At 49.6% G+C, this 25,045-nt stretch overlaps 1 protein-coding gene across 2 annotated transcripts in view; it reads right to left on the reverse strand.

The window, feature by feature from the left end:
* Positions 1–25,045, reverse strand: part of VWA5B1 (von Willebrand factor A domain containing 5B1) — a 117,191-nt gene that overhangs the window by 51,393 nt on the left and 40,753 nt on the right. For both annotated transcript variants that reach the window (XR_016308865.1, XM_089664560.1), the window contains exons 2-8: positions 13,991–14,144; positions 12,540–12,701; positions 8,425–8,644; positions 7,067–7,197; positions 5,938–6,069; positions 3,228–3,352; positions 537–713 (exon numbers count right to left, since the gene is read on the reverse strand). Coding sequence is in view for 1 of the 2 variants with exons in the window: in XM_089664560.1 (XP_089520686.1) it covers positions 537–713; positions 3,228–3,352; positions 5,938–6,069; positions 7,067–7,197; positions 8,425–8,644; positions 12,540–12,701; positions 13,991–14,129 (1,086 nt within the window). In the remaining variant the exon portion in view is untranslated. The remainder of the gene's footprint in view (positions 1–536; positions 714–3,227; positions 3,353–5,937; positions 6,070–7,066; positions 7,198–8,424; positions 8,645–12,539; positions 12,702–13,990; positions 14,145–25,045) is intronic.

Below are 25,045 nucleotides of genomic sequence, written 5' to 3' on the forward strand. Positions count from 1 at the left end.
TCACATCCACTAGTTCCATGAAGGAGTGCACAGAGCTCCTCTGCTGGACTTAACGTTTGGGGGTTTGAAGCTCCAATCACCTCCTTTGGCAGCCAGTAGAGGACTCGCCTATGGAGCACACTGACTATGATCTCCATGGGGCTACAGAGATCATTATGAATCCAAAGATGATTTCCAAGAAGACTCAGCTGGATGAATTCCTGTGTGAAGCCCTCTTGGGGGACAATTAAAACGTCTGATAATGACATACGGTGAGGGATGACATCATTACATCTCTGCATGTTCACTACGCTGTGGATGAGCGCTTTATTGCTCAACTTTATCAACAGAATTCGGCAGGGAACGGTAATTCGATATCTGCTCCATTATAAACAAAAAGCAGCAAACAGTCAACACGTCGGTTCCACAGCCGTTCTACAGGAGACTCTCGTTTCTGGGTCAGAAATGACCAGTTTGGTCTGGCTTGAATGAGGGTGGAGGTGGGCCTTACAGGTGGCTCTACCCCTAAAAATGATTCCCCCCCCCCCCCTCCTTACCCTGACCCTGGCGATGTTAACGCCGCTCATGCTGCCGCTGCGGTCGATAAGGAAGATGAACTCTCCCTGCGTTTTGCTGAGGTCGGTATGCGGCGTCTGAAGGTTCGGGCAGAAGTTTAACATCACCACGGGGTTGTGACAGATATCCTTGATCAGGCGCTTGCGGATGATCTCCGTCTGTCACAGAAAAAGGAGGATCAGCAAAAACATAAAAAATAAGGAAAATAAATAAAAACAAAATTAAATAACAGAAATAAAAAAAGATTAAATATTGTAAAATAAAAATTGTAAAAATATTTCTTTCAGGATACCCATAGGGAAGAAAAATATATATTTTAAAAATATTCCCCCCAAATATATTGGCATATATTTGAAAAACTACAATTTTGGCCACACTCAATATATATATATATATATATATATATATATATATATATATACACATATATATATATATATATATACACACACGTATATACAGTTGCAAGAAAAAGTATGTGAACCCCTTGGGATTACGTGGAGTTTTGCATGAATTGGGCATAAAATGTACTCTGAATGTCATCTAAGTCACAACAATAGAAGAACACAGTCTGCTGAACATAATACTACACAAACATTAGATGTTGCCATGGTTTAACTGCACATAACATGTAAACATTCACAGTGCAGGGAGGAAAAAGTATGTGAACCTTTGGACTTAATAACTGGTTGACCCTCCTTTGGCAGCAATAACCTCAACCAAACTTTTCCTGTAGTTGCAGATCAGACCTGCACAACAATCTGGAGTCATTTTGGACCACTCCTCTTCACAAAACTGTTTCAGTGTAGCAATATTCTTGGGATGTCTGGTGTGAATCGCTCTCTTAAGGTCATGCCACAGCATTTCAATCGGGTTGAGGTCAGGACTCTGACTGGGCCACTCCAGAAGGCGTATTCTGTGCTGTTGCAGCCATTGGTTTGTTGAATTACTTGTATGCTTTGGGTCATTGTCCTGTTGCATCACCCATCCTCTGCGGAGCTTCAGTTGGCGGACAGATGGTCGTACGGTTTCCTGCAAAATGTCTTGATAAACTCTGGAATTCATTTTCCCATCAATGACAACAATCCGTCCAGGCCCTGAGGCAGCAAAGCAGCCCCAAACCATGATGCTCCCTCCGCCATGTTTCACAGTGGGGATGAGGTTTTGATGTTGGTGTGCTGGGCCTTTTTTTCTCCACACATAGTGTTGTGTGTTCTTCCCAAACAACTCAATCTTGGTTTCATCTGTCCACAATATATTTTGCCAGTAGTGCTGTGGAACATCCAGGGGCTCTTTTGCAAACTTCAAACGTGCTGCAATATTCTTTTTGGACAGCAATGGCTTCCTCCGTGGTGTCCTCCCATGTACTCCATTCTTGTTTAATGTTTTCCTTATTGTAGATGTGTCAACAAAAATGTTAGCATGTGCCAGAGATTTCTGTAGGTCTTTAGCTGACACTCTGGGATTCTTCTTTACCTCATGCAGCATTCTGCGCTGTGCTCTTGCAGTCATTTTTACAGGACGACCGCGCCTAGGGAGAGTAGCAACAGTGCTAAACTTTCTCCATTTGTAGACAGTCTGTCTTACCGTGGACACATGAACATCAAGGCTCAAGGAGATACTTTTGTAACCCTTTCCAGTTTCATGCAAGTCAACAATTCTTGATCGTAGGTCTTCTGAGAGCTCTTTTCTGCGAGGCATGGTTCACTTCAGACAGTGCTTCTTGAAACCAGTAAACCCAAAACAGGTGTGTGTTTTAAGGGCAGGACAGCTGTCAGCAACACATCCAATATCATCACACTGATTGGAGTCAAGGTTGGCTCACTCCTGGCTCTAATTAGCTCTGGGAGAAGTCATTAAGCTAGGGCCTCACATACTTTTTCCTCCCTGCACTGTGAATGTTTACATGTTATGTACAAATAAACCATGGCAACATCTAATGTTTGTGTAATATTATGTTCAGCAGACTGTGTTCTTCTATTGTTGTGACTTAGATGACATTCAGAGCACATTTTATGCCCAATTCATGCAAAACTCCACATAATCCCAAGGGGTTCACATACTTTTTCTTGCAACTGTACATATATATATATATATATATATACATATATATATATATAGTGTGTATATATAAATATATATACTGCATGTTGAAATCCGTTTTTATTACAAAATGAAAAATATTTTTAAAAATAAATTTCAAATATACGGTATGTCTTTAAAAATACAAATCTACATTTTTGGAATGCATTTACAAATATATGTTAAAATGACTTTTATATGTTAAAAAAAAATCTGAAGAATATATTTTAAAAAATATATATTTTTAAAAATGTTTTTTTAAAAATATATTCTTTAAATTTTTTTTAACATAAAAAAAGTCATTTTAACATATATTTTTCCATATATTTGTAAACGTATTCCAAATATGTAGATTTGTATTTTTAAAGACATACCGTATATTTGAAATGTATTTTTATATATTTCATGACATCAATAACCAGCGCCACTCCACCCAATAAACTGTGAGTAACGCCTGTGCACAAAATGTACATAAAATATGTACCGAATTATATTTAAAAAAAACCCAAAAACCCAAATAAAGCACCGGATATATCATGGGTCCAGCGGCTTCATCGGCAGCAGAGTGAAGTCCCTCCTTTTCTTTTTACCTTTTTCTCTGCACTGGGATCCTTTTTGGTTCCTCGGATGAAGTCGCTCTTCCCTCTGAGGAATTGCTCGTACTCATAGGGGGTCATGTCGCCCTCCTCCATCAGGATGTGCGGTAGGTGAGGCTCTGAAAAACGCAGGATGGAGAAAGGCTTGAATTGGGGAGAAATCTGTATGAGGTCTGTCCAGGAAGGGTAGGGGGGGGGGGGGTAAAGGTGGCTCACATAGCAGAGGAACAAAGATGGGATTGTGATGCAAAAAAGAGGTCTCACCCCTGTCCCAATGGGGGGCTAGGAATCGATAGCACCCCTTACTTTATTAAACAGGTTCTCTTCCTTCAGGCTATAAATTCGATGACCTTAAAGGTGAAATCTGAGCATAAAAACATTCAAAGCAGCCACTGAGGATATACATCGATCAGCCGTACCCTTCTGACAGGTAAAGGGAATACCATTGATTATCTCGTTACAATGGTTCCTGAAAGTGGGTGGGATATATTAGGTAGTGGGTGAGCATGTTGTCCCTGAAGTTGAAAGCAGAAAAAAATGTTCACCGCAGTTTGTTGTATATGGGGCTGTGTAGCCGCAGACCGGTCAGGGTGTCCATGCTGACCCGTGTCCACAGCCAAAAGTGCCTACAATGGGCACGTGACCATCATAACTGGACCATGGAGCAATGGAAGAAGGTGGTCTGGTCTGATGAATCCAAGAATGGTTTGAGGAACAGAACAACAAGTTTAGGGTGTTGACTTGGCCTCCAACTTTTTCAGATTTTAATCCATTCAGCATATATGAGAAGTCCTATCCATGGAGGCCCCACCTCACACCGTATGGGGCTTAAAGGATCTGCTAATGCCGGCTTGGTGTCAGATACCACAGCGTACCTTCAGAGGTCTAGTGGAGTCCATGCCTCAGCGGGTCAGGAAAGGGAAACCAACTCAGTATTAGATGGATGGTCATCAGGCCTGGACTGGGACAAAAAATAGGCCTGGGCATTGTAGACTGAGCAATCAATTTTACCAGATAACCGGGGGAGGGAAGACGGGCGTTCGTGGGGGCAGTTGGTGACATGATATTCATGGAGTCGGTCCTCCACACTGTGACACTGCGCATTAGTGTCCCCCTCATTAGAGGTCCCCCATCAGTGTCCCCATCATTATAGGTCCCCCATGAGTGCCCCCATCATTATAGGTCCCCCATCAGTGTCCTCATCATTATAGGTCCCCCATCAGTGTCCTCATCATTATAGGTCCCACATCAGTGTCCTCATCATAAAAGGTCCCCCATGAATGTCTCCATCATTAGAGATACCCCATCAGTGTCCCCATCATTAGAGGTCCCCCATTGGTGTCCCCATCATTAAAGGTCCCCCATCAGTGTCCTCATCAATAGAGGTCTCCCAAAAGTGTCCTCATTCAGGTCCCCCAATGAATGTCTCCATCATTAGAGGTCCCTTCATCAGTGTTCTCATCATTAGAGGTCCCTTCATCAGTGTTCTCATCATTAGAGGTCCCTTCATCAGTGTTCTCATCATTAGAGGTTCCTTCATTAGTGTCCTCATCATTAGAGGTCCCCCATCAGTGTCCTCCATCATTAGAGGTCCCCCATCAATGTCCCCATCATTAGAGGTCTCCCATGAGTGTCTCCATCATTAGAGGTCCGCCATCAGTGTCCCCATCAATAGAGGTCCTCTATCAGTGTCCCCCGCATTGAATTCCCTTACCAAGGGCTGGATGGGAGGCTGGGAGCCAGGGCCCAGTAGCCAGAACTCTGTGGGTGGGACTTAGTGGGTTGGACTTGATGGGTGGGATTTGGTGGACTTGGGAACACAGTGCAGCAGCCAGGTCTGTAGGAGGAATTTCAGTTAACTTCTCCACTGAACGCTGGAGGCGGACCTACCATGTGGTTGGTTGGTAGACGCCAGGCAGCCCTAGCAACCAACCACCAATGCTGGTAATGGAGGGTGGGAGGTAGGACTGTAGCGGTAGAGCTACTGAAGAATCGTGACGCCTACATGTGGCTGTCACCCCCCCATGGCAGCCCTGCATGTGGCCTTGCGGCCTTGGTCCACCCGGGCAAACGCCCAGTGTGCCCTATGGCCAGTCCGGGCCTGATGGGCATAATGTTGTGGCTGATATCAGGTCCATTTTGCGGGGATCCAAAGACAGCAGCTGTGTGCAATAATATTCCGTCTACAAATCACAACGCATGTCCTGCAATAAGTCGCCCCTCCCTCCATACATCATGAACACCGTGTAACCACATCTGTCCAATCAGTACATCACCCTGAATGACACCCCCCCCCCTTCCCCAATATGGCTCAGACAATACACCGGAGTCCCTGAGGGAAACGAACGGGCAAAGTGTGAGATTGGAAGAGTCGTCTAATTAAACCAATGGCAGTCAATCATCTGCGGGTGCCATGTTGTTGCATCTGCTGCCTCCCTAAGTCGCCCCTCCCAACATCTGGGATCCAGTTGCTCGCCTGCTCTCCGGACCCTATGAATGGGGACCTTCAATAGAAATGGCATTTTCCCCAAATATTGGAGCTTTAATTGGAGATAAGTAACGGCTCCCTGGGAAGCCAAGCGATGCCACCCACGGTGCAAATTTTAGGTGGTTCATCAGGAATCTTCTGGGATTGACCCCGTCCATTCACCCCCAACCACCACACACACACATTGCCATTCTCATCTGCTGGAGGGCTCATTACCGCTGGGGTGGATGAGGATTTCCACTGGACGGTCATAGGTGTGCTTGTTGGCCAGGGTGATCATGATGCTCTTGGCGGAAGGAGCAGAGGGGTCAGCGTCGGCGCGGATCTCATGGGTGGGACTCTCCACACCTGGAATATGAACGCAGTACCGGAGGTGAGTCAGAGGAGGCAGCAGACAGTCTGTTTGTAGGTCGGTCTGTCTCTCCTTCATCTTCACTTGTGGATCAGAGTCCCGTCTGTCTGTAGCCTAGGCACCATGGGGGTTGATTTACTAAAGGCAAATAGACTCTGCGCTCTGGAAAGTGCAGTTGCTCCAGAGCTTAGTAAATGAAGGGGAAGATTCACTTTGCGAAGAGTAACCAATCACATGCAAGGAAAATTTTTAAAACATTGTCTGATATCAGCAGAGGTTCTCCTCAGATCTAGAGCAACAATTTGCCTTTTGTAAACCCAGCCCAATGTATCATTAGCTTGGTCAGTCGGCATCTACCTGCAGTGCGTTGGTCTCTACCTGCGGTCAGTTGGCCTCTACCTGCGGTCAGTCGGCCTCTACCTGCGGTCAGTTGGCATCTACCTGCGGTCAGTTGGCCTCTACCTTCGGTCTGGTTTTCCTAAACATGAAGTCGTGTCTCACATCCAACATCTCCAGAGGGCATCTGTGGACACGTCAAAGGAGACCTCCTTCCCATCTCCCGTAACCATCAACCTGAAGCAGGATCTACCTTCCCCTTCTGAATCTGATTCTCTTGTGATTACTGGTTTTCCCATTGACCAAATTCATGGTCAGTCTCGATTTCACTCATAAACTTTTCCTTGAAGGAAATAAATTGACTTTTATTTCGAAGGTGTGAACTGTTGGGTTTATTTTGTGTGCTTTAATCTTCGTGGAAAGAAGATTCTGTAACCCTTGGGAGCTATTTAAAGCCCATTGCACCCTTTAAATCCACTCAAACCCAACCCAAAAGACACTTTAATGTTGCTTTTCACAAATTTAGCTAAAATTCTCCGTTTCGCTCATCTCTACCAGATTCTACCATTCTCCCCTTCAATCTCTACCTGTCGTTGTGTCACCATATTTCCATCCCTCTCTTCTGTCCAGTCCTGATAACCTTCTCTGGTCACTCACCCGCCAGGAGGTACGGAGCTCGGATCTCCAGGTGGAAGGTGAGTTCATACTCGATGGTGTTCACCGCTTCTGTCTCCAATAAAGTTGCCAGGCAGAGCTTCTTGGTGCCTCCGGCCAGACCAACCTCCCTCCTGTGAACAAACACCAGAACTGAAGACTCAATATCACAGAAACTATCTCAAGAGGGGCATCATTGTTTGGGAAAAGCACACCAGGAGGGCCATGCCTGGTTCTTGCATAGCCTAAATCAGGAGGAGTCATTGACCCATTTTCTTTATACTTGGCTATATAGACACCTGGCCATCACACCTATAAAAGCTTGTTGAACAAACCATTCCAAAACCATAGTTATTGCCCTCTGCCCCCCCCCCCCCCCCATGTCCATTAATATGGAGTTGCACCCTCTCCCCATGGTCAATAATATGGAGTTTCCCACTCTCCCCATGGTCATTAATATAGAGTTGCCCCTCCCCCCATGGCCATTAATATGGAGTCGCCCCCTCCCCCCATGGCCATTAATATGGAGTCGCCCCCTCCCCCCATGGTCATTAATTTGGAGTCGCCCCCTCCCCCCATGGCCATTAATATGGAGTTGCCCCCTCCCCCCTTGGCCATTAATATGGAATTGCCCCCTCACCCCATGGCCATTAATATGGAGTTGCCTCCTCTCCCCATGGTCAGTAATATGGAGTTGCCCCCTCCCCCCATGGCCATTAATATGGAGTTGCCCCATCTCCCCATAGTCATTAATATAGAGTTGCCAAATAAAAATAGTTGGCATTCCAATTCATCCCAAAGGTGTTCAGTAGGGTTGAGGTCGGGTGCAAGAAACTTGAGTTCCTCCACCCATCACACCTATCTGAGCTTGTTGGACATCCAATCCAAAACCATGGTCATTATAGAGTTTCAATGGCCTTCATTACAATGGATTTACCCTTTTTGTGGCTATTACATCCTCCAGTTTTCTAGAAAGGCTTTCCACAAGGTTTTGGAGGGTGTCTGTGGGAATTTTTACCTATTGAGAAGTCTGTGCCTTACGTTGGGCACCAAAAAAAACAAACACCTGGCCTGCAGTCAACATTCCAGTTCATTCTAAAGGTGTTCAGTACGGTTGAGGTCAGAGCTCTGTACAAGACACTCAGGTTCCTCCACCAAACTGGACAAACCATAGTGGGACAGAAAAGGACCTTCACCAAACTGTTACCACAAGGCTGGAGGAGCCCAATTGTCTACAATGACTTTATATGAAGGAGTATTACTGGGACCCTTCACTGGAGACACCTCAACTCCATCATATGGAGGCGAGTCACAAACCTTTATAGTGCACAAACATTTAATACATGCAGAAGGATTCTTACAATCTCAATGGGGTCACGGCGGCTAAGGCGCTGTCAGAGGTGCTTTGCGTCACCCTGGGAACGCAGACGGGGGGGACCAGGACCCTGACAGCCCCGCTGGAGAGCGTGGGCAGCTCCGAGGATGTACTGATCAGCACAGACACGCTCTCCTGAGCCGGCACCACCCCCAGATTGGCCACAAAAATTATCCTTTCCAGGTCTTCGTCCAGCAGAATCCGCCCTGAAGAGAAAAAGGTAATAAAAACCGTAAATTGTACGCTATAAGAGATGCATCATGGGGAATCTTGTGAGAATTGAGAGCAAGAGGAATGCAGCGCACTATCAGAAAATGTGCCGGAAATCTGCGCATAGGCCGCTCTTGGACCTTCCGGCACAACAATGACCCCCAAGCACAAGGCCAAGCTGACCCTACAGTGGTGCAGCGGGAAAAGGTGAAGGTTCTGAAGTGGCCATTACAGTCTCCTGACCTTCATATCATCGATCTGCTCTGGGGGGATCTCAGACATGCGATTTATGCAACGCTTTACATGACCGGCCAAGACGAATGGGCAGATGTACCACCTGCAAGAATTCAGGGGCCTCATAGACAACTATTGATCCTACAGGGGGCCGCCGTCATTGATCCTACAGGGGGCGCTACACAGGATTAGGAACTAAGGGGGTGCAGACTACTGAACACCAGTGGCGTCCCGAGGCAGGTGCGGGGGTGTGGGGTGACACCGACTGCACGGGGTGACACCGGACCCACTCCACGAAAAGGTAAGTTGTAAAGCAAGCCGACGATTGGCATTGGCATTCACCCCGTATAGGCTGAATGCCAACGATCCCCACAGGATGGATCTGATCTGCGGATCAGGGAGCATAATGGATCGGACGCAGATCAGGGAGCATAATGGATCCGACTCAATCCTCAGATCCGAACCATCCTGCGGGGATCGTCGGCATGCAGCCTATACGGGGTGACACCGGACCCACTCCAAGAAAAGGTAAGTTGTAAAGAAAGCCGACAAACCCCGCAGGATGGATCTGATCTGCGGATCAGGGAGCACAATGGATCCGACTCCGATCCATTATGCTCAATCCTCAGATCCGAAACCATCCTGCGGGGATCGTCGGCATGCAGCCTATACGGGGTGACACCGGACCCGCTCCAAGAAAAGGTAAATTGTAAAGAAACCCGACGAACCCCGCAGGATGGATCGGATCTGCGGATCGGGGAGCATAATGGATCGGACTCAGATGCGAAAATAGCGAACGTCTGACACAAAATTATATTTTTACTTTTTTTCCTCCCCGGAGACTCATCTACGTCCAACCGCGGCTCATGAAATTCAGAGAACTGAATGCGTTTTTTTTTTGCGTTTTCTTTCCCCGTCTGCAGCTGTTTGTGGTGGCAGAAATTTGTGAATAATCCTCATTATCTGCCATAGACTTCGGGGAACTAACCGGATTTCCAAGGCAACTGGAGAGCCGTGTTAATGGTTTCGCAGATGCGTTTAACCCGGCGCTGGGGGCCGAGACCTAACCCCTCCCCCGCCTCGGTGTCTCCTGGTCACCAGAAAAGCAGCCGAGTGATTTAATGACCCAGAAATTCTCAGAATGGCGCGGAATGCGTTAATGAGCTCGCACCTAACATGGGGACGGCTTGGAAAGGAATTAGCGCAGCGATGACGGCTTTTACCTGTGGGAGGGGGATTGGACACGACCACATTGTGTGTATTATGGGGGCAACAGACGGGTCGATTTTCGCAGTGGGTTAATTGGTTGGCCGTGTTTCGGCACATTTTTTTTATCGGTCATGTTGGAAAATTTGAAGGGCGATGATGGGCAAATCGGCCGATCGTTTTACCGATAAAAAATCTGCGCGTGAGCCATGACGAAGAAGGAGAGAGGAGGAGAGAGAAGGAGGAGAGAGGAGGAGGAGAGAGAAGGAGGAGGAGAGAGAAGGAGGAGAGAGAAGGAGGAGGAGGAGAGAGAAGGAGGAGGAGGAGAGAGGAGGAGGAGAGAGGAGGAGGAGGAGAGAGAAGGAGGAGGAGGAGAGAGAAGGAGGAGGAGAGAGAAGGAGGAGGAGGAGAGAGGAGGAGGAGAGAGGAGGCAGAGGAGGAGAGAGAAGGCAGAGGAGGAGAGAGAAGGAGGAGAGAGAAGGAGGAGGAGGAGAGAGGAGGAGGAGAGAGGAGGCAGAGGAGGAGAGAGAAGGCAGAGGAGGAGAGAGAAGGAGGAGAGAGAAGGAGGAGGAGGAGAGAGGAGGAGGAGGAGGAGAGAGAAGGAGGAGGAGGAGAGAGAAGGAGGAGGAGGAGGAGAGAGAAGGAGGAGGAGAGAGAAGGAGGAGGAGGAGAGAGAAGGAGGAGGAGAGAGAAGGAGGAGGAGGAGAGAGAAGGAGGAGGAGAGAGAAGGAGGAGGAGGAGAGAGGAGGAGGAGGAGAGAGAAGGAGGAGGAGGAGAGAGAAGGAGGAGGAGGAGAGAGAAGGAGGAGAGAGGAGAAGGAGAGAGAAGGCAGAGGAGGAGAGAGAAGGAGGAGAGAGAAGGCAGAGGAGGAGAGAGAAGGAGGAGAGAGAAGGAGGAGGAGGAGAGAGAAGGCGGAGGAGGAGGAGAGAGAAGGCAGAGGAGGAGGAGAGAGGAGGAGGAGGAGAGAGAAGGAGGAGGAGGAGGAGAGAAGGAGGAGGAGGAGGAGAGAGAAGGAGGAGGAAGAGGAATTCCAGTCCGCTATTATATTTTATATGAAAGTCTTGCGGTTGCAACAATGTATCTATTTGTATCCGAATAAAACCATCTGTATCCGAAATGGATACAAATAGATACATTGTTGCAACCGCAAGACTTTCATATAAAATAATAATAGCGGACTGGAATTCTTCTTCATTTTCTTCTTCTTTTCTACTTCTTATTCTTATGTATTGCTCCCCTGTGTGCTCCCCTGTCTCTGCAAGGGACAGAAGTAATTATGGGGTTAAATGCCGGACAGGGGCGGACTGCCAACTCATGGGGCCCCTGGGCAATAGGGGATCATGGGGCCCCTGTGTCCTTGCCCAAACTCAAAAAAGCAAATGAAAAAGATACCAGGGGCATCTCATGGGGCCCCCTACTGACCCCGGGCCCTCGGGCAGTGCCCGAGTTTCCAAATGGTCAGTCCGCCCCTAATGCCGGCAATAAACGGGACGAAAATCGGCCGTTTTTTTACCGTTGGCGGTAACGTCAGCCGATTGAACGACCAATTTTTTTTTTTTAAACGGACGATTTTCTACCCATCTATGGCCTTCATAAGTTGCTGTGAAGGAGCGATATAACATCTCCATTTATTGGACGATTCGCTGCAAGTTGCATCCTTTTAGGTGCCAACAGCAGAGACGGCTTTATCACCAGCGACACCTAAAGGCTACAAGGAGGTACCACAGGAAGTAGGCACTGTGGGCCTTCCTATGGAGTTATCTATTGGCCAATGGCGGGTGTGCGTCATAGCGCAGGGCCAATAGGATTGAAGACTCATTTCGCTGCCAGGAGACACCGGTCCTCATTCAACCTTCCACACCGACCTTGAAAAATTCTCTTCTCATTTCTTTTAACATTGACTGCCTAGAACCTATGGGGGAGGAGTCATTTCCTCAGTCTCCTCCCCCAGTGATTAGACTGTACATTGTAACTTTGTAGAAGGAGGAGGAGGCATTTCCTCAGTCTCCTCCCCCAGTGATCAGACTGTACATTGTAACTTTGTAGAAGGGGGAGGAGGCATTTCCTCAGTCTCCCCTCCCCGAGTGATCAGACCGTACATTGTAACCTTGTAGAAGGAGGAGGAGTCATTTCCTCAGTCTCCCCTCCCCCAGTGATTTTCTATTCTATTTTTTATCTATTCTATTCTTTTCATTTCGAAATTCAGAAGACGGCTATATTCTTTCTATTCTGTTCTAGTTTTTTCTATTCTATTCTTCTCGATATATTTCCGGATTTCGGCCGATGGTTATATTACACTAATACTCACACAGTCCTTGAAGGAAGTCAGGAATATTTTCATCTTTGAATTTGGTAAATTTTTTATTTTGGAAAACTATAAAAGGCTTTTAACGTTTTGAGGCTGTTTTTATTTTGGGGGGGGGGGTGACCCCGTGACCCCGCAGTGCTCACCATTGCCCTCCAGCAGCCTCCCGCTGGACATGCTGCAGTAGTCGTAGTACGATTCGTCCATCTTGGCCTTGTCCTTGATCTGGACGGTGATGATTCGTCTGCAGATGACGGCCTCAAATCCCACCACCACCGTGTGTTCGTTCAGGGGGAAGACGAACAGAGCTGGGGGAGGGGAGGAACCATTGTCAGAGATTGTAAAATGTGTGACCCACCAATCAGAGACCCCGACTTCATACCTAGAACTGTGCACAGTCCCGGATGCCGGGTGTCATTCTCGGTATCTGTCCTGATTCTGTATGTATGGACTCTGCACAGTCCCACTTCTCCTGTCCTGGATGCCGGGTGTCATTCTCGGTATCTGTCCTGATTCTGTATGTATGGACTCTGCAGAGTCCCACTTCTCCTGTCCCGGATGCCGGGTGTCATTCTCGGTATCTGTCCTGATTCTGTATGTATGGACTCTGCACAGTCCCACTTCTCCTGTCCCGGATGCCGGGTGTCCTTCTCGGTATCTCCTCTTATTCTGTATGTATGGACTCTGCACAGTCCCACTTCTCCTGTCCCGGATGCCGGGTGTCATTCTCGGTATCTGTCCCTATTCTGTATGTATGGACTCTGCACAGTCCCACTTCTCCTGTCCTGGATGCCGGGTGTCATTCTCGGTATCTGTCCTTATTCTGTATGTATGGACTCTGCACAGTCCCACTTCTCCTGTCCCGGATGCCGGGTGTCATTCTCGGTATCTGTCCCTATTCTGTATGTATGGACTCTGCACAGTCCCACTTCTCTTGTCCCAGATGCCGGGTGTCATTCTCGGTATCTCCTCTTATTCTGTGTGTATGGACTCTGCACAGTCCCACTTCTCCTGTCCCGGATGCCGGGTGTCATTCTCGGTATCTGTCCCTATTCTGTATGTATGGACTCTGCACAGTCCCACTTCTCCTGTTCCGGATGCCGGGTGTCATTCTCGGTATCTGTCCCTATTCTGTATGTATGGACTCTGCACAGTCCCACTTCTCCTGTCCCGGATGCCGGGTGTCATTCTCGATATCTGTCCTTATTCTGTATGTATGGACTCTGCACAGTCCCACTTCTCCTGTCCCGGATGCCGGGTGTCATTCTCGGTATCTGTCCTTATTCTGTATGTATGGACTCTGCACAGTCCCACTTCTCCTGTCCTGGATGCCGGGTGTCATTCTCGGTATCTGTCCTTATTCTGTATGTATGGACTCTGCACAGTCCCACTTCTCCTGTCCCGGATGCCGGGTGTTATTCTCGGTATCTGCCCCCATTCTGTATGTATGGACTCATCACAGTCCCACTTCTCCTGTCCCGGATGTCGGGTGTCATTCTCGGGATCTGTCCCTATTCTGTATGTATGGACTCTGCTCAGTCCCACTTCTATGTCAGCAGTGGGTAGTTGCAGTGCATGCTGGGAGTTTGGGATTTACCTTCCGCTGACTGGCTGTCAGGGTTGCTGTAGGTAAGTGACGCCGTCATCCCCAGGGCGTAGCCGCTGACACAGGCGCTGATCTCTGAGGTTGTCAGGGGCAGAGGGGCCCCGGTGAAGCGGTTCATCAGTCCCGGCATCCTGGTGCCTCTGTCCTGCAATACACACACACACACACAATGAGACATACCTGGGGGGTCCCCAGGGAGCAGATCACATGGGGGAGGAGAGCTCAGGTGCAAATGTGGATTGCCATGCAATTATCGGGCCAATCCTGAAACATTACAGACGGGGTACCACCGAGGAGAAGAGTACCAACCCCATTTAAAGGGGGTGTATACCCCAACCGGATGCCAACAGTCCTTTTTATAGGCCAATCGGGCAATTTTCGTCCTGCCCGTAAATGCCCATAATCAGGGGCGGACTGACAACTCATGGAGCCCCCGGGCAATAGGGGATCATGGGGCCCCTGTGTCCTTGCCCAAACATAAAAAAGCCTATGAAAAAGGTACCAGGGGCATTTCATGGGGCCCCCTACTGACCCCAGTCCCCCGGAAAGTGCCCAAGTTTCAAAATGGTCAGTCCGCCCCTGCCCATAATACATGCCAGTGAAAAATGTCTGTGAAGGCTCGGCTCAGAACTGTGCTATCACCAGTTCCAGGACCACCTGAGTCCCAAGACCATCCAACTGTGTTTGGGGCTGGCGCTGGGGGATGAGGGGGTCGGGTCTGCTGTGGAGGAGGCTGTGCGCGAGGTGAGCCTCAAGCAGCCAGAGTGGCAGAGCTGGGCGGTGCCTCGTGTTTCGACAGAGCCCCCCCCAATCACCAGAGGCCCTCTAGGGCACCCTCCATCACCAAAGCCCCCACTCACTGGCAACCCCCCTCATTCCTGGAGTTCCACGGAGGGCCTCTATGTCACTGGAGATCCTCTGAGAACCACCCATATTCCTGGGGATTCCCTGAGGACCACCCTCATCCCTGGAGATACCCAGAGTACCACCTTCATCCCTGGAGATCCCCCTGAGAACCACATTTATCCCTGGAGATCTCCAGAAGACCACCCTCATCACTGGAGATCTTCTGAGGACCACCCTCATCCCTGGAGATCCCGAGGACCACCTTCATCCCTAGAGATCCCAGGAGGACCACCCTCACCCCTGGAGATCCCCAGAGTACCACCCTCATTGCTGGAGATCCCCTGAGAACCATGCTTATCCCTGGAGATTTCCAGAGGAACAACCTCATTCCTGGAGATCTCTTGAGGGATACCCTTATCCCTGGAGATCCCAAGGACCACCCTTATCCCTCTCTGGAAATTCCCTGAGGACCACCCTCATCCCTGGAGATCCCCTGAGGACCACCCTCATCCCTGGAGATCACCTGAGAACCACCCTCATCCCTGGAAATCTCCTAAGAACCACACTTACCCCTGGAGATCTCCGGAGGACCACACTTATCCCTGGAGATCCCCTGAGGAGCACACTTACCTCTGGAGATCACCTGAGGACCACCCTTATCCCTGGGGATCCCCTAAGGACCACCCTTATCCCCCTCTGGAAATTCCCTGAGGACCACCCTTATCCCTCTCTGGAAATTCCCTGAGGACCACCCTTATCCCTCTCTGGAAATTCCCTGAGGACCACCCTCATTCCTGGAGATCCCTGAGTGCAATATCAGCAAAGCCGAAGCCCCACAGTGGACAGGCTGTGGGGTGCCTTATGCCAGTGAGGAGTAGGTAGTACAATCTGGTGGATGATGGATGGATATGTGGAGAGTCCCTCTCCATATTGAGAAAGCCTTCCAGCATGGAATTCATTTGAACTTCCAAGCCAAGGTAACTTCTGTGCCCACTTACTATTACCTTTGCCCACCCATGTGACATCATCTACTTTGCCCACCTGCTCATGCATCACGTACTCTTCCTCCCTGTCTTCACCACCTGCCATCACCTATCACCATGTAATGTTCCCTTTTATCCCCTACTGTGCCTACCAGCCATCACCTACCACCATGTAATGTTCCCTTTTATCCCCTACGGTGCCTACCTGCCATCACCTACCACCATGTAATGTTCCCTTTTATCCCCTACTGTGCCTACCAGCCATCACCTACCACCATGTAATGTTCCCTTTTATCCCCTACGGTGCCTACCTGCCATCACCTACCACCATGTAATGTTCCCTTTTATCCCCTACGGTGCCTACCAGCCATCACCTACCACCATGTAATGTTCCCTTTTATCCCCTACGGTGCCTACCTGCCATCACCTACCACCATGTAATGTTCCCTTTTATCCCCTATGGTGCCTACCTGCCATCACCTACCACCATGTAATGTTCCCTTTTATCCCCTACGGTGCCTACCAGCCATCACCTACCACTATGTAATGTTCCCTTTTATCCCCTACGGTGCCTACCTGCCATCACCTACCACCATGTAATGTTCCCTTTTATCCCCTACGGTGCCTACCTGCCATCACCTACCACCATGTAATGTTCCCTTTTATCCCCTACGGTGCCTACCTGCCATCACCTACCACCATGTAATGTTCCCTTTTATCCCCTACGGTGCCTACCTGCCATCACCTACCACCATGTAATGTTCCCTTTTATCCCCTACTGTGCCTACCAGCCATCACCTACCACCATGTAATGTTCCCTTTTATCCCCTACGGTGCCTACCTGCCATCACCTACCACCATGTAATGTTCCCTTTTATCCCCTACTGTGCCTACCAGCCATCACCTACCACCATGTAATGTTCCCTTTTATCCCCTACTGTGCCTACCTGCCATCACCTACCACCATGTAATGTTCCCTTTTATCCCCTACTGTGCCTACCAGCCATCACCTACCACCATGTAATGTTCCCTTTTATCCCCTACGGTGCCTACCTGCCATCACCTACCACCATGTAATGTTCCCTTTTATCCCCTACTGTGCCTACCAGCCATCACCTACCACCATGTAATGTTCCCTTTTATCCCCTACGGTGCCTACCTGCCATCACCTACCACCATGTAATGTTCCCTTTTATCCCCTACGGTGCCTACCAGCCATCACCTACCACCATGTAATGTTCCCTTTTATCCCCTACGGTGCCTACCTGCCATCACCTACCACCATGTAATGTTCCCTTTTATCCCCTATGGTGCCTACCTGCCATCACCTACCACCATGTAATGTTCCCTTTTATCCCCTACTGTGCCTACCAGCCATCACCTACCACCATGTAATGTTCCCTTTTATCCCCTACGGTGCCTACCAGCCATCACCTACCACCATGTAATGTTCCCTTTTATCCCCTACTGTGCCTACCAGCCATCACCTACCACCATGTAATGTTCCCTTTTATCCCCTACGGTGCCTACCTGCCATCACCTACCACCATGTAATGTTCCCTTTTATCCCCTACGGTGCCTACCAGCCATCACCTACCACCATGTAATGTTCCCTTTTATCCCCTACGGTGCCTACCTGCCATCACCTACCACCATGTAATGTTCCCTTTTATCCCCTACGGTGCCTACCTGCCATCACCTACCACCATGTAATGTTCCCTTTTATCCCCTACTGTGCCTACCAGCCATCACCTACCACCATGTAATGTTCCCTTTTATCCCCTACGGTGCCTACCTGCCATCACCTACCACCATGTAATGTTCCCTTTTATCCCCTACTGTGCCTACCAGCCATCACCTACCACCATGTAATGTTCCCTTTTATCCCCTACTGTGCCTACCTGCCATCACCTACCACCATGTAATGTTCCCTTTTATCCCCTACTGTGCCTACCAGCCATCACCTACCACCATGTAATGTTCCCTTTTATCCCCTACGGTGCCTACCTGCCATCACCTACCACCATGTAATGTTCCCTTTTATCCCCTACTGTGCCTACCAGCCATCACCTACCACCATGTAATGTTCCCTTTTATCCCCTACGGTGCCTACCTGCCATCACCTACCACCATGTAATGTTCCCTTTTATCCCCTACGGTGCCTACCAGCCATCACCTACCACCATGTAATGTTCCCTTTTATCCCCTACGGTGCCTACCTGCCATCACCTACCACCATGTAATGTTCCCTTTTATCCCCTATGGTGCCTACCTGCCATCACCTACCACCATGTAATGTTCCCTTTTATCCCCTACGGTGCCTACCAGCCATCACCTACCACTATGTAATGTTCCCTTTTATCCCCTACGGTGCCTACCTGCCATCACCTACCACCATGTAATGTTCCCTTTTATCCCCTACGGTGCCTACCTGCCATCACCTACCACCATGTAATGTTCCCTTTTATCCCCTACGGTGCCTACCTGCCATCACCTACCACCATGTAATGTTCCCTTTTATCCCCTACGGTGCCTACCTGCCATCACCTACCACCATGTAATGTTCCCTTTTATCCCCTACGGTGCCTACCTGCCATCACCTACCACCATGTAATGTTCCCTTTTATCCCCTACTGTGCCTACCAGCCATCACCTACCACCATGTAATGTTCCCTTTTATCCCCTACGGTGCCTACCAGCCATCACCTACCACCATGTAATGTTCCCTTTTATCCCCTACTGTGCCTACCAGCCATCACCTACCACCATGTAATGTTCCCTTTTATCCCCTACGGTGCCTACCAGCCATCACCTACCACCATGTAATGTTCCCTTTTATCCCCTACTGTGCCTACCAGCCATCACCTACCACCATGTAATGTTCCCTTTTATCCCCTACTGTGCCTACCAGCCATCACCTACCACCATGTAATGTTCCCTTTTATCCCCTACTGTGCCTACCAGCCATCACCTACCCTTACTATACACCATAAATGACATTGCTAATGGCATATTGTACTTGTTTGTAGCTGAAATACTGAAATTTGCACCTTAAAACTGTAATTTTTTGAACTTTTGGGCATGACAGTAAAATTTGGGTGTCATGTCAGTGAATTTCAATCTGGTAAGATGGCAACACTGGGTGGGGGTTCCGGGGCAATCTGTGAAAGAGGGAAAACTGATTTGCAGTTTTTCTGGGATTGTTAAATCTTGATATGGGACCTGGAATCCAGAGAATCAGAGAGATCTCGGGTGGGAAAGAACCCTGACTACGGGTACCTTGGACCTGAAAGGGTTAACCCGCCTGTGAGAGAGGGCTGGAAGGGGCAGGAGGCAGCCAGCAGGTGCCCATGTGGTGTTGTATGGAAAAGGACAGGAGCTGTGGGACCGTCTGGCTGCTGAGACGCTGCTGGGCTCCGGTAACGTATCTGGACCCCTGGAGCAGGCGGGGACTGTAAACCTTGCTGCGGGACAAGTTTATGGGCGGTGAGCCAAAGTTTTGTTTTTGTGTATCAGATTGGTGGACTGTTTTGTTAATTTTAGGCTGTAGATAAGATACTTTGTTTTTAAAAAAAAAAAAAAATTTCTTTTTACAAAGACGGCTAGCTAGTGATCCCGACCCCCAAATACAGGGTTGGGACAAGGGGTGGGCAGGAGAGGCAGCTGCCCTGGGCACGATATCATGTGAGGTGTGGGAGGGGGGGGGGTCACCACAAGGAAATTGGGGGGGACAAGATTTCTATTGGGAGGGGAATTTAGGGGGGGTGGCAGGGGGTAAGAATTGTTCTAGGAAGGGAAATTTGGGGAGGTGTGCCAAGAGTGGTGATTTGGGGGGATTTGTGTTAGGAGGGGCAATGGGGAAAGAGGATTTGTGCTAGGAGGGGGATTGTGCTAGAACACAAGGTAGGGGGTGAGTGGATTTGGGCAAGGAGAAATTTTTTTGGGGGGGGGAGGGTGGATTAGTGCTAGTAGGGATGATCAGGGCTGCTGTTAGAAACCACGGGGCCCCATACAGCCAACCTGACAGGGCCCCACCCAAACCACAGGGCTCTATACAGCCAACCTAACAGGGCCCCCCATCCCCATAAAAAACACAGTTTACTATGCTTCAGTTATGAACGAACACAGAAAGTGATTGGTACCGATCACTCATTGTGTTCATTCAGGAATGGAAGGGGCTGGTAAGTGACTGGAACTGATCCCCTGCTGAAAGCCAGCCGGGGTGGGGGGAAGAGCTGCTGCAGAGACAGACATGCAGGGGATCGGTTCCAGTAATTGCCCTGTTCACCCTTCCTGCTCACATCCACATCCCCCAGCTGCCTGGGCCCCCCTGCAGGCCTGGGCCCCGTACAGTAGGACTGGTGGTACCCCCCTTATCCACAGCCCTGGGGATGATTAGGAAGTATTTGTGCTACGATGGGAAATTGGGGGAGGGGGGATTTGAAGTGGGGGGAGAAGATTTGTGCTTGAAGGGGAAAATGGGGGGGGGGGGGATTTGTGCTTGGAGGGAAAGTTTGAGAGTTAGAGGATTTCTGCTAGGAGGGGGACTTTTTTTTGAGGGGGGGGGGATATTGTGCTGGGGGTATATGTGGAAAAAGAGGATTTGAACTGGGAGGCAAAGATTTGTGATGGGGGAGGATTTTAGCAGTGGGGGGTGGATTTGTACTGGGAGGAGGGGGAATTTATGCTTAGGGGGTAAACATGCAAATTAGAGCTTGTACTTTTGTGGGGGAGGGGATGTTTGCTGACACCTAATACTCAAACATTTGGGGGGGGGGGGGTTGTGCAATTTGGCATGTCCCCCCTGGGCTCTAGATGGCCTTGTCCCAGCACTGCCGGAATATCACAAGCCCTATGTAGATATCTCCTTGCAGTGGGGGTGGGGCTATGAAAATGTCGCTCTGATTGCGTATCCGATGATCCTGGAATGAAATCTCTCGGCGTGTGTGCAGAGGCAAGAAATCGAGAGAAGAAAACGGTGCAAATCAAATGATTTTCTGTTCTTTTCTTCTTCAGATCTGAAGGGGAAATGAACGTTTGTGACAATGTCTGCAGAGAACGCTCCCAATTATTATCATTCTGATACAATGAAGAAGAATCGATTCAAAGCCAACGAGTCTCAGCCAATCACGGGCAGCCCTGACCACAAATGGCTACATTGTGTCACAGAGCCGAATATTTATTATTTGTTCTCAATGAAGAGCGGTAAAAAAAAGACTCCAGACAATGGCAGGATGTCAATAATATCTTCTAGCAGCCCAATAAAGAGAATCAGATATAAGACATCATGAATGACCCTAAAAAATCTGCCACAGATTGCAGGAATGGAATAAACTGCTTCCCGGTGGCTGCAGAGAGACCACAAACTGGCCCCGGGCCCCGTACCAGGGAGGCGACCCCAAAGATGGATGGAGAGACCCGAGCCTGTAGGCACCGAGCGCCCAGAACCCAGAGATGGAATCAGGGCCCTACAGACAGACCTACAAACCCAAGGAGAGCAGACTGTGCCAGAGATATGACCGGGGGGGCTCTGGTGGATGGGGCCCCCTTCCTGCTATGGGGCCCCAAGTACTCAGCAGTGAGGAACACTCACTTCCAAAGAATCTCTGCTTTCATCCTGGACTTGGGACAGGAGAAATGAAAGACTAATAAACCCCATTCATGGACTCACCTCCTATTATCACCCACTTATATCAACCCTTCACCTAATGTCCCCGGACTCCCCTCCTAGTCCCTGTATATGGTCCCTCACCACTCATAGTCCTGCCAATAAATCCGAAAGGATGTGAGGTGGAAGAAGAGACAGAGAAAAGGGGGGAGAGAGGGAGAGAGAGGGGGGGAGAAGGGAGAGAGAAAAGGGGGGGAGAGAAGGAAGGGGAGAGAGGGGGGGAGAGAGAGAGAAAGAGAGAGAGAAGGTGGGGGAGAAAGAGAGGGGGGAGAGAAGGAGGGAGGGAGAGAAAGTTGAGAGAAGGAAGGAGAGGGAGAGAGAAGGAGGGAGAGGGAAGGAGAGGGAGAGAGAGAGGGGGGAGAGAGAAGGAGGGAGAGAGAGATGGGTAGAGAAAGAGAAAAGGGGAGGGGGGAGATAGAGAAAAGGGGGGGGAGAGAGAGAGCGAAAAGGGGAGAGAGAGAGGGGAGAGGGAGATAGAGAGAAAGAGAGTTGGAGAAAGAGAGAGAGGAGGAAGGAGGGGGAGAGAGAGGGGGGGAGGAGGGAGAGAGAGAAAAGGGGGGGGAGAGAAGGAGGGAGAGAGAGAAGGAAGGAGGGGGAGAGGGGAGAGGGGGGAGAAAGAGAAAAGGGGGGGAGAGAAGGAGGGTGGGAGAGAAGGAGAGATAGAGAGAAAGAGAGAGAGAAGGAAGGATGGGGAGAAAGAGAGGGGGGAGAGAGAGAAGGAAGGAGGGGGGAGAGAGGGGAGAGAGAGAGAGAGAGAGAAGGAAGGAGGGGGAGAGAGAGAGGGGGGAGAGAGAGAAGGAAGGAGGGGGAGAGAGAGAGGGGGGAGAGAGAAGGAAGGAGGGGGGGGAGAGGGGGGAGAGAGAGAGAAGGAGGGAGGGGAGAGAGAGAGAGAAGGAGGGAGGGGGAGAGAGAGAGGGGGAGAGAGAGAAGGAAGGAGGGGGAGAGGGGGGGGGGAGAAGGAAGGAGTGGGGAGAGAGAGAGAGAGGGGGAGAGAGAAGGAAGGAGGGGGAGAGAGAGAGGGGGAGAGAGAAGGGGTAGAGAGAGGGGGCAGAGAAGGAGGGGGGAGAGAGAGGGGGAAGAGAGAGAGGGGGGACAGAGAAGGAGGGGGAGAGAGGGGGAGAGGGGGGAGAGAGAGAAGGAGGGGGAGAGAGAGAGGGGGGAGAGAGGAGAGGGGGGGAGAGGGGGGAGAAAAGACAGAAGGAGGGGAGAGAGAAGGAGAGAAAAAGCGAGAAGGAGGGGGAGAAAGAGAGAGAAGAGAAGGAGGGAAAGAAGGTGAGAAAAAGAGAGACGGCAAGGAAGAGACAGGGAGATAATCGGAGGATGGAGAAATCGAGAAATAAAGAGAGAGAAGGAGGAGGGAGAGAAGGCGAGGAAGAAACAGAGAGAGAGCGACAGAGAGGGAGAGAACTGGAAGAGCGGAGCGGAGGGAGAGAGAGAAATATAAAGAGATAGAGGGAGATAGAAAAGAAGGAGGAAGACGAGAAATGGCGATAAGAGAGGAAGAGAAAAGGAGATGCAGATAGAGAGTAAGAAAGAAAGAAAATGATGGAGGAACAGAGAGAGATGAAGGGAGTGAATAGAGAGGGAAGGTGATGGAGAGGAGGGCCGGGCCCCGTAGGGAGGACTCGTTCATCTCAGGGCCCCGATAATTCATCTCACCTGCAGACACGGCACATCTGCAGAGCGGTGATGGAGATTTACGATGTGACGCAGTTGGCTGGGAAGAAGTCCAACCGCACATCTGAGGAATCATTTCCCAAGGAAGCTGAACATTGGATGTGACAAGTGCTGGCCCCGGGCCCCGGCCAGGAATGTGATGCTGTAAGGCCATAAGAGAGCTCACGGACCGTCTTTACTATGATGTATTTTGTCAGATCAAAATTGTTCTGTAAATAAATATCCTTTTTTTTAATGTTTTATTCTACGGAGATTAAAGAAATCTTCCTACATAAGTTGTACCTGTTTATCTGAGTCTTCTCTTCTCTACAGCCTTCTCTACAGCCATTTAAAGTGCTGAATTTATACAGCTTGTCCAAGAGTTCAGAAAAAAGGGGGTGGGGAGCTTAAATTACACTCTGCAGAGCTCAGTGAGGAGAGCTCTGAGAGGTGATTGGAGGAAAGGGACACACCCTCTTCCACGCAGCTCACAGGGACAGAGTTGAGGCTGTCAATCAGCTGGATGTCCCTCCCCTGTCACCATTAATCTCTTGGTGTCAGGATAACTTGTCAGAAGTGACTCATGCTGATAGCATAGGAAGGAGGCAGCAGATAGAAATGACACTCAGTGCTCTGGACTGAGACAAGTACACACTATAGAGGGATCGGCTTTGTTCATATTCCATATCTGAGGTTTACAACCACTTTAAGATTTGATGAGTTTGATCTGCCAAATTTATCACTAACTGCGCCACCTGATTGGGTGTAAATTGGATGGATATTTTTACTATCCCATTTGATCTCAAGTCAGTGATTTTGCCTGAGATGAAGTCATCAGTCTGCTGCAGGCAGGAGAAAGCATTTCCTTAGTCTCCCCCTCCCCCGGCGATGTTATCAATCTGCTGTAGGCAGAAGAAAGCATGTCCTTAGTCTCCCCCTCCCCCCGGCGATGTTATCAATCTGCTGCAGGCAGAAGAAAGCATCTCCTTAGTCTCCCCCTCCCCCGGCGATGTTATCAATCTGCTGCAGGCAGGAGAAAGCATGTCCTTAGTCTCCCCCTCCCCCGGCGATGTTATCAATCTGCTGTAGGCAGAAGAAAGCATGTCCTTAGTCTCCCCCTCCCCCCCGGCGATGTTATCAATCTGCTGCAGGCAGAAGAAAGCATCTCCTTAGTCTCCCCCTCCCCCGGCGATGTTATCAATCTGCTGCAGGCAGAAGAAAGCATCTCCTTAGTCTCCCCCTCCCCCGGCGATGTTATCAGGCTGCAGGCAGAAGAAAGCATTTCCTTAGTCTCCCCCTTCCCCCGGCGATGTTATCAATCTGCTGTAGGCAGGAGAAAGGATTTCTTTAGTCTCCCCCTCTCCCAGCGATGTTATCAATCTGCTGCAGGCAGGAGAAAGCATTTTTTTAGTCTCCCCCAGCAATGTTATCAATCTGCTGTAGGCAGGAGAAAGCATTTCCTTAGTCTGCCCCTCTCCCGGCAATGTTTTCAGTCTGCTGTAGGCAGGAGAAAGCATTTCCTTAGTCTGCCCCTCTCCCGGCAATGTTTTCAGTCTGCTGCAGGCAGGAGAAAGCATTTCCTTAGTCTCCCCCTCCCCCGGCGATGTTATCAGTCTGCTGCAGGCAGGAGAATCCGTTATGTCGCCTACATAGACAGGAGCTGAGGGTTGCCAGTCGAACATTTTCAGGTACTGGAGGGGGCGGACTTTAGGCAGCTTACTGAAAAGAGGGAGGGACTCAGCAATATATGATACTTTTTCATTGTCCAATGAACAAGCAGGTGACACAGGAGCTGTAAAGCTGCACCCTCTGAGCAGTGGTGTCACCTACCTAGTGATACAACGTATCAAATCCCAGAGATTTCTCCGGTGGGTGTTTCCGCCGTCTCCCCGG

This window comes from Staurois parvus, unplaced genomic scaffold (assembly GCF_062004578.1).
Source record: "Staurois parvus isolate SC_StPar_1 unplaced genomic scaffold, SC_StPar_1.0 ptg001945l, whole genome shotgun sequence".
NCBI classification, from domain to species: domain Eukaryota; kingdom Metazoa; phylum Chordata; class Amphibia; order Anura; family Ranidae; genus Staurois; species Staurois parvus.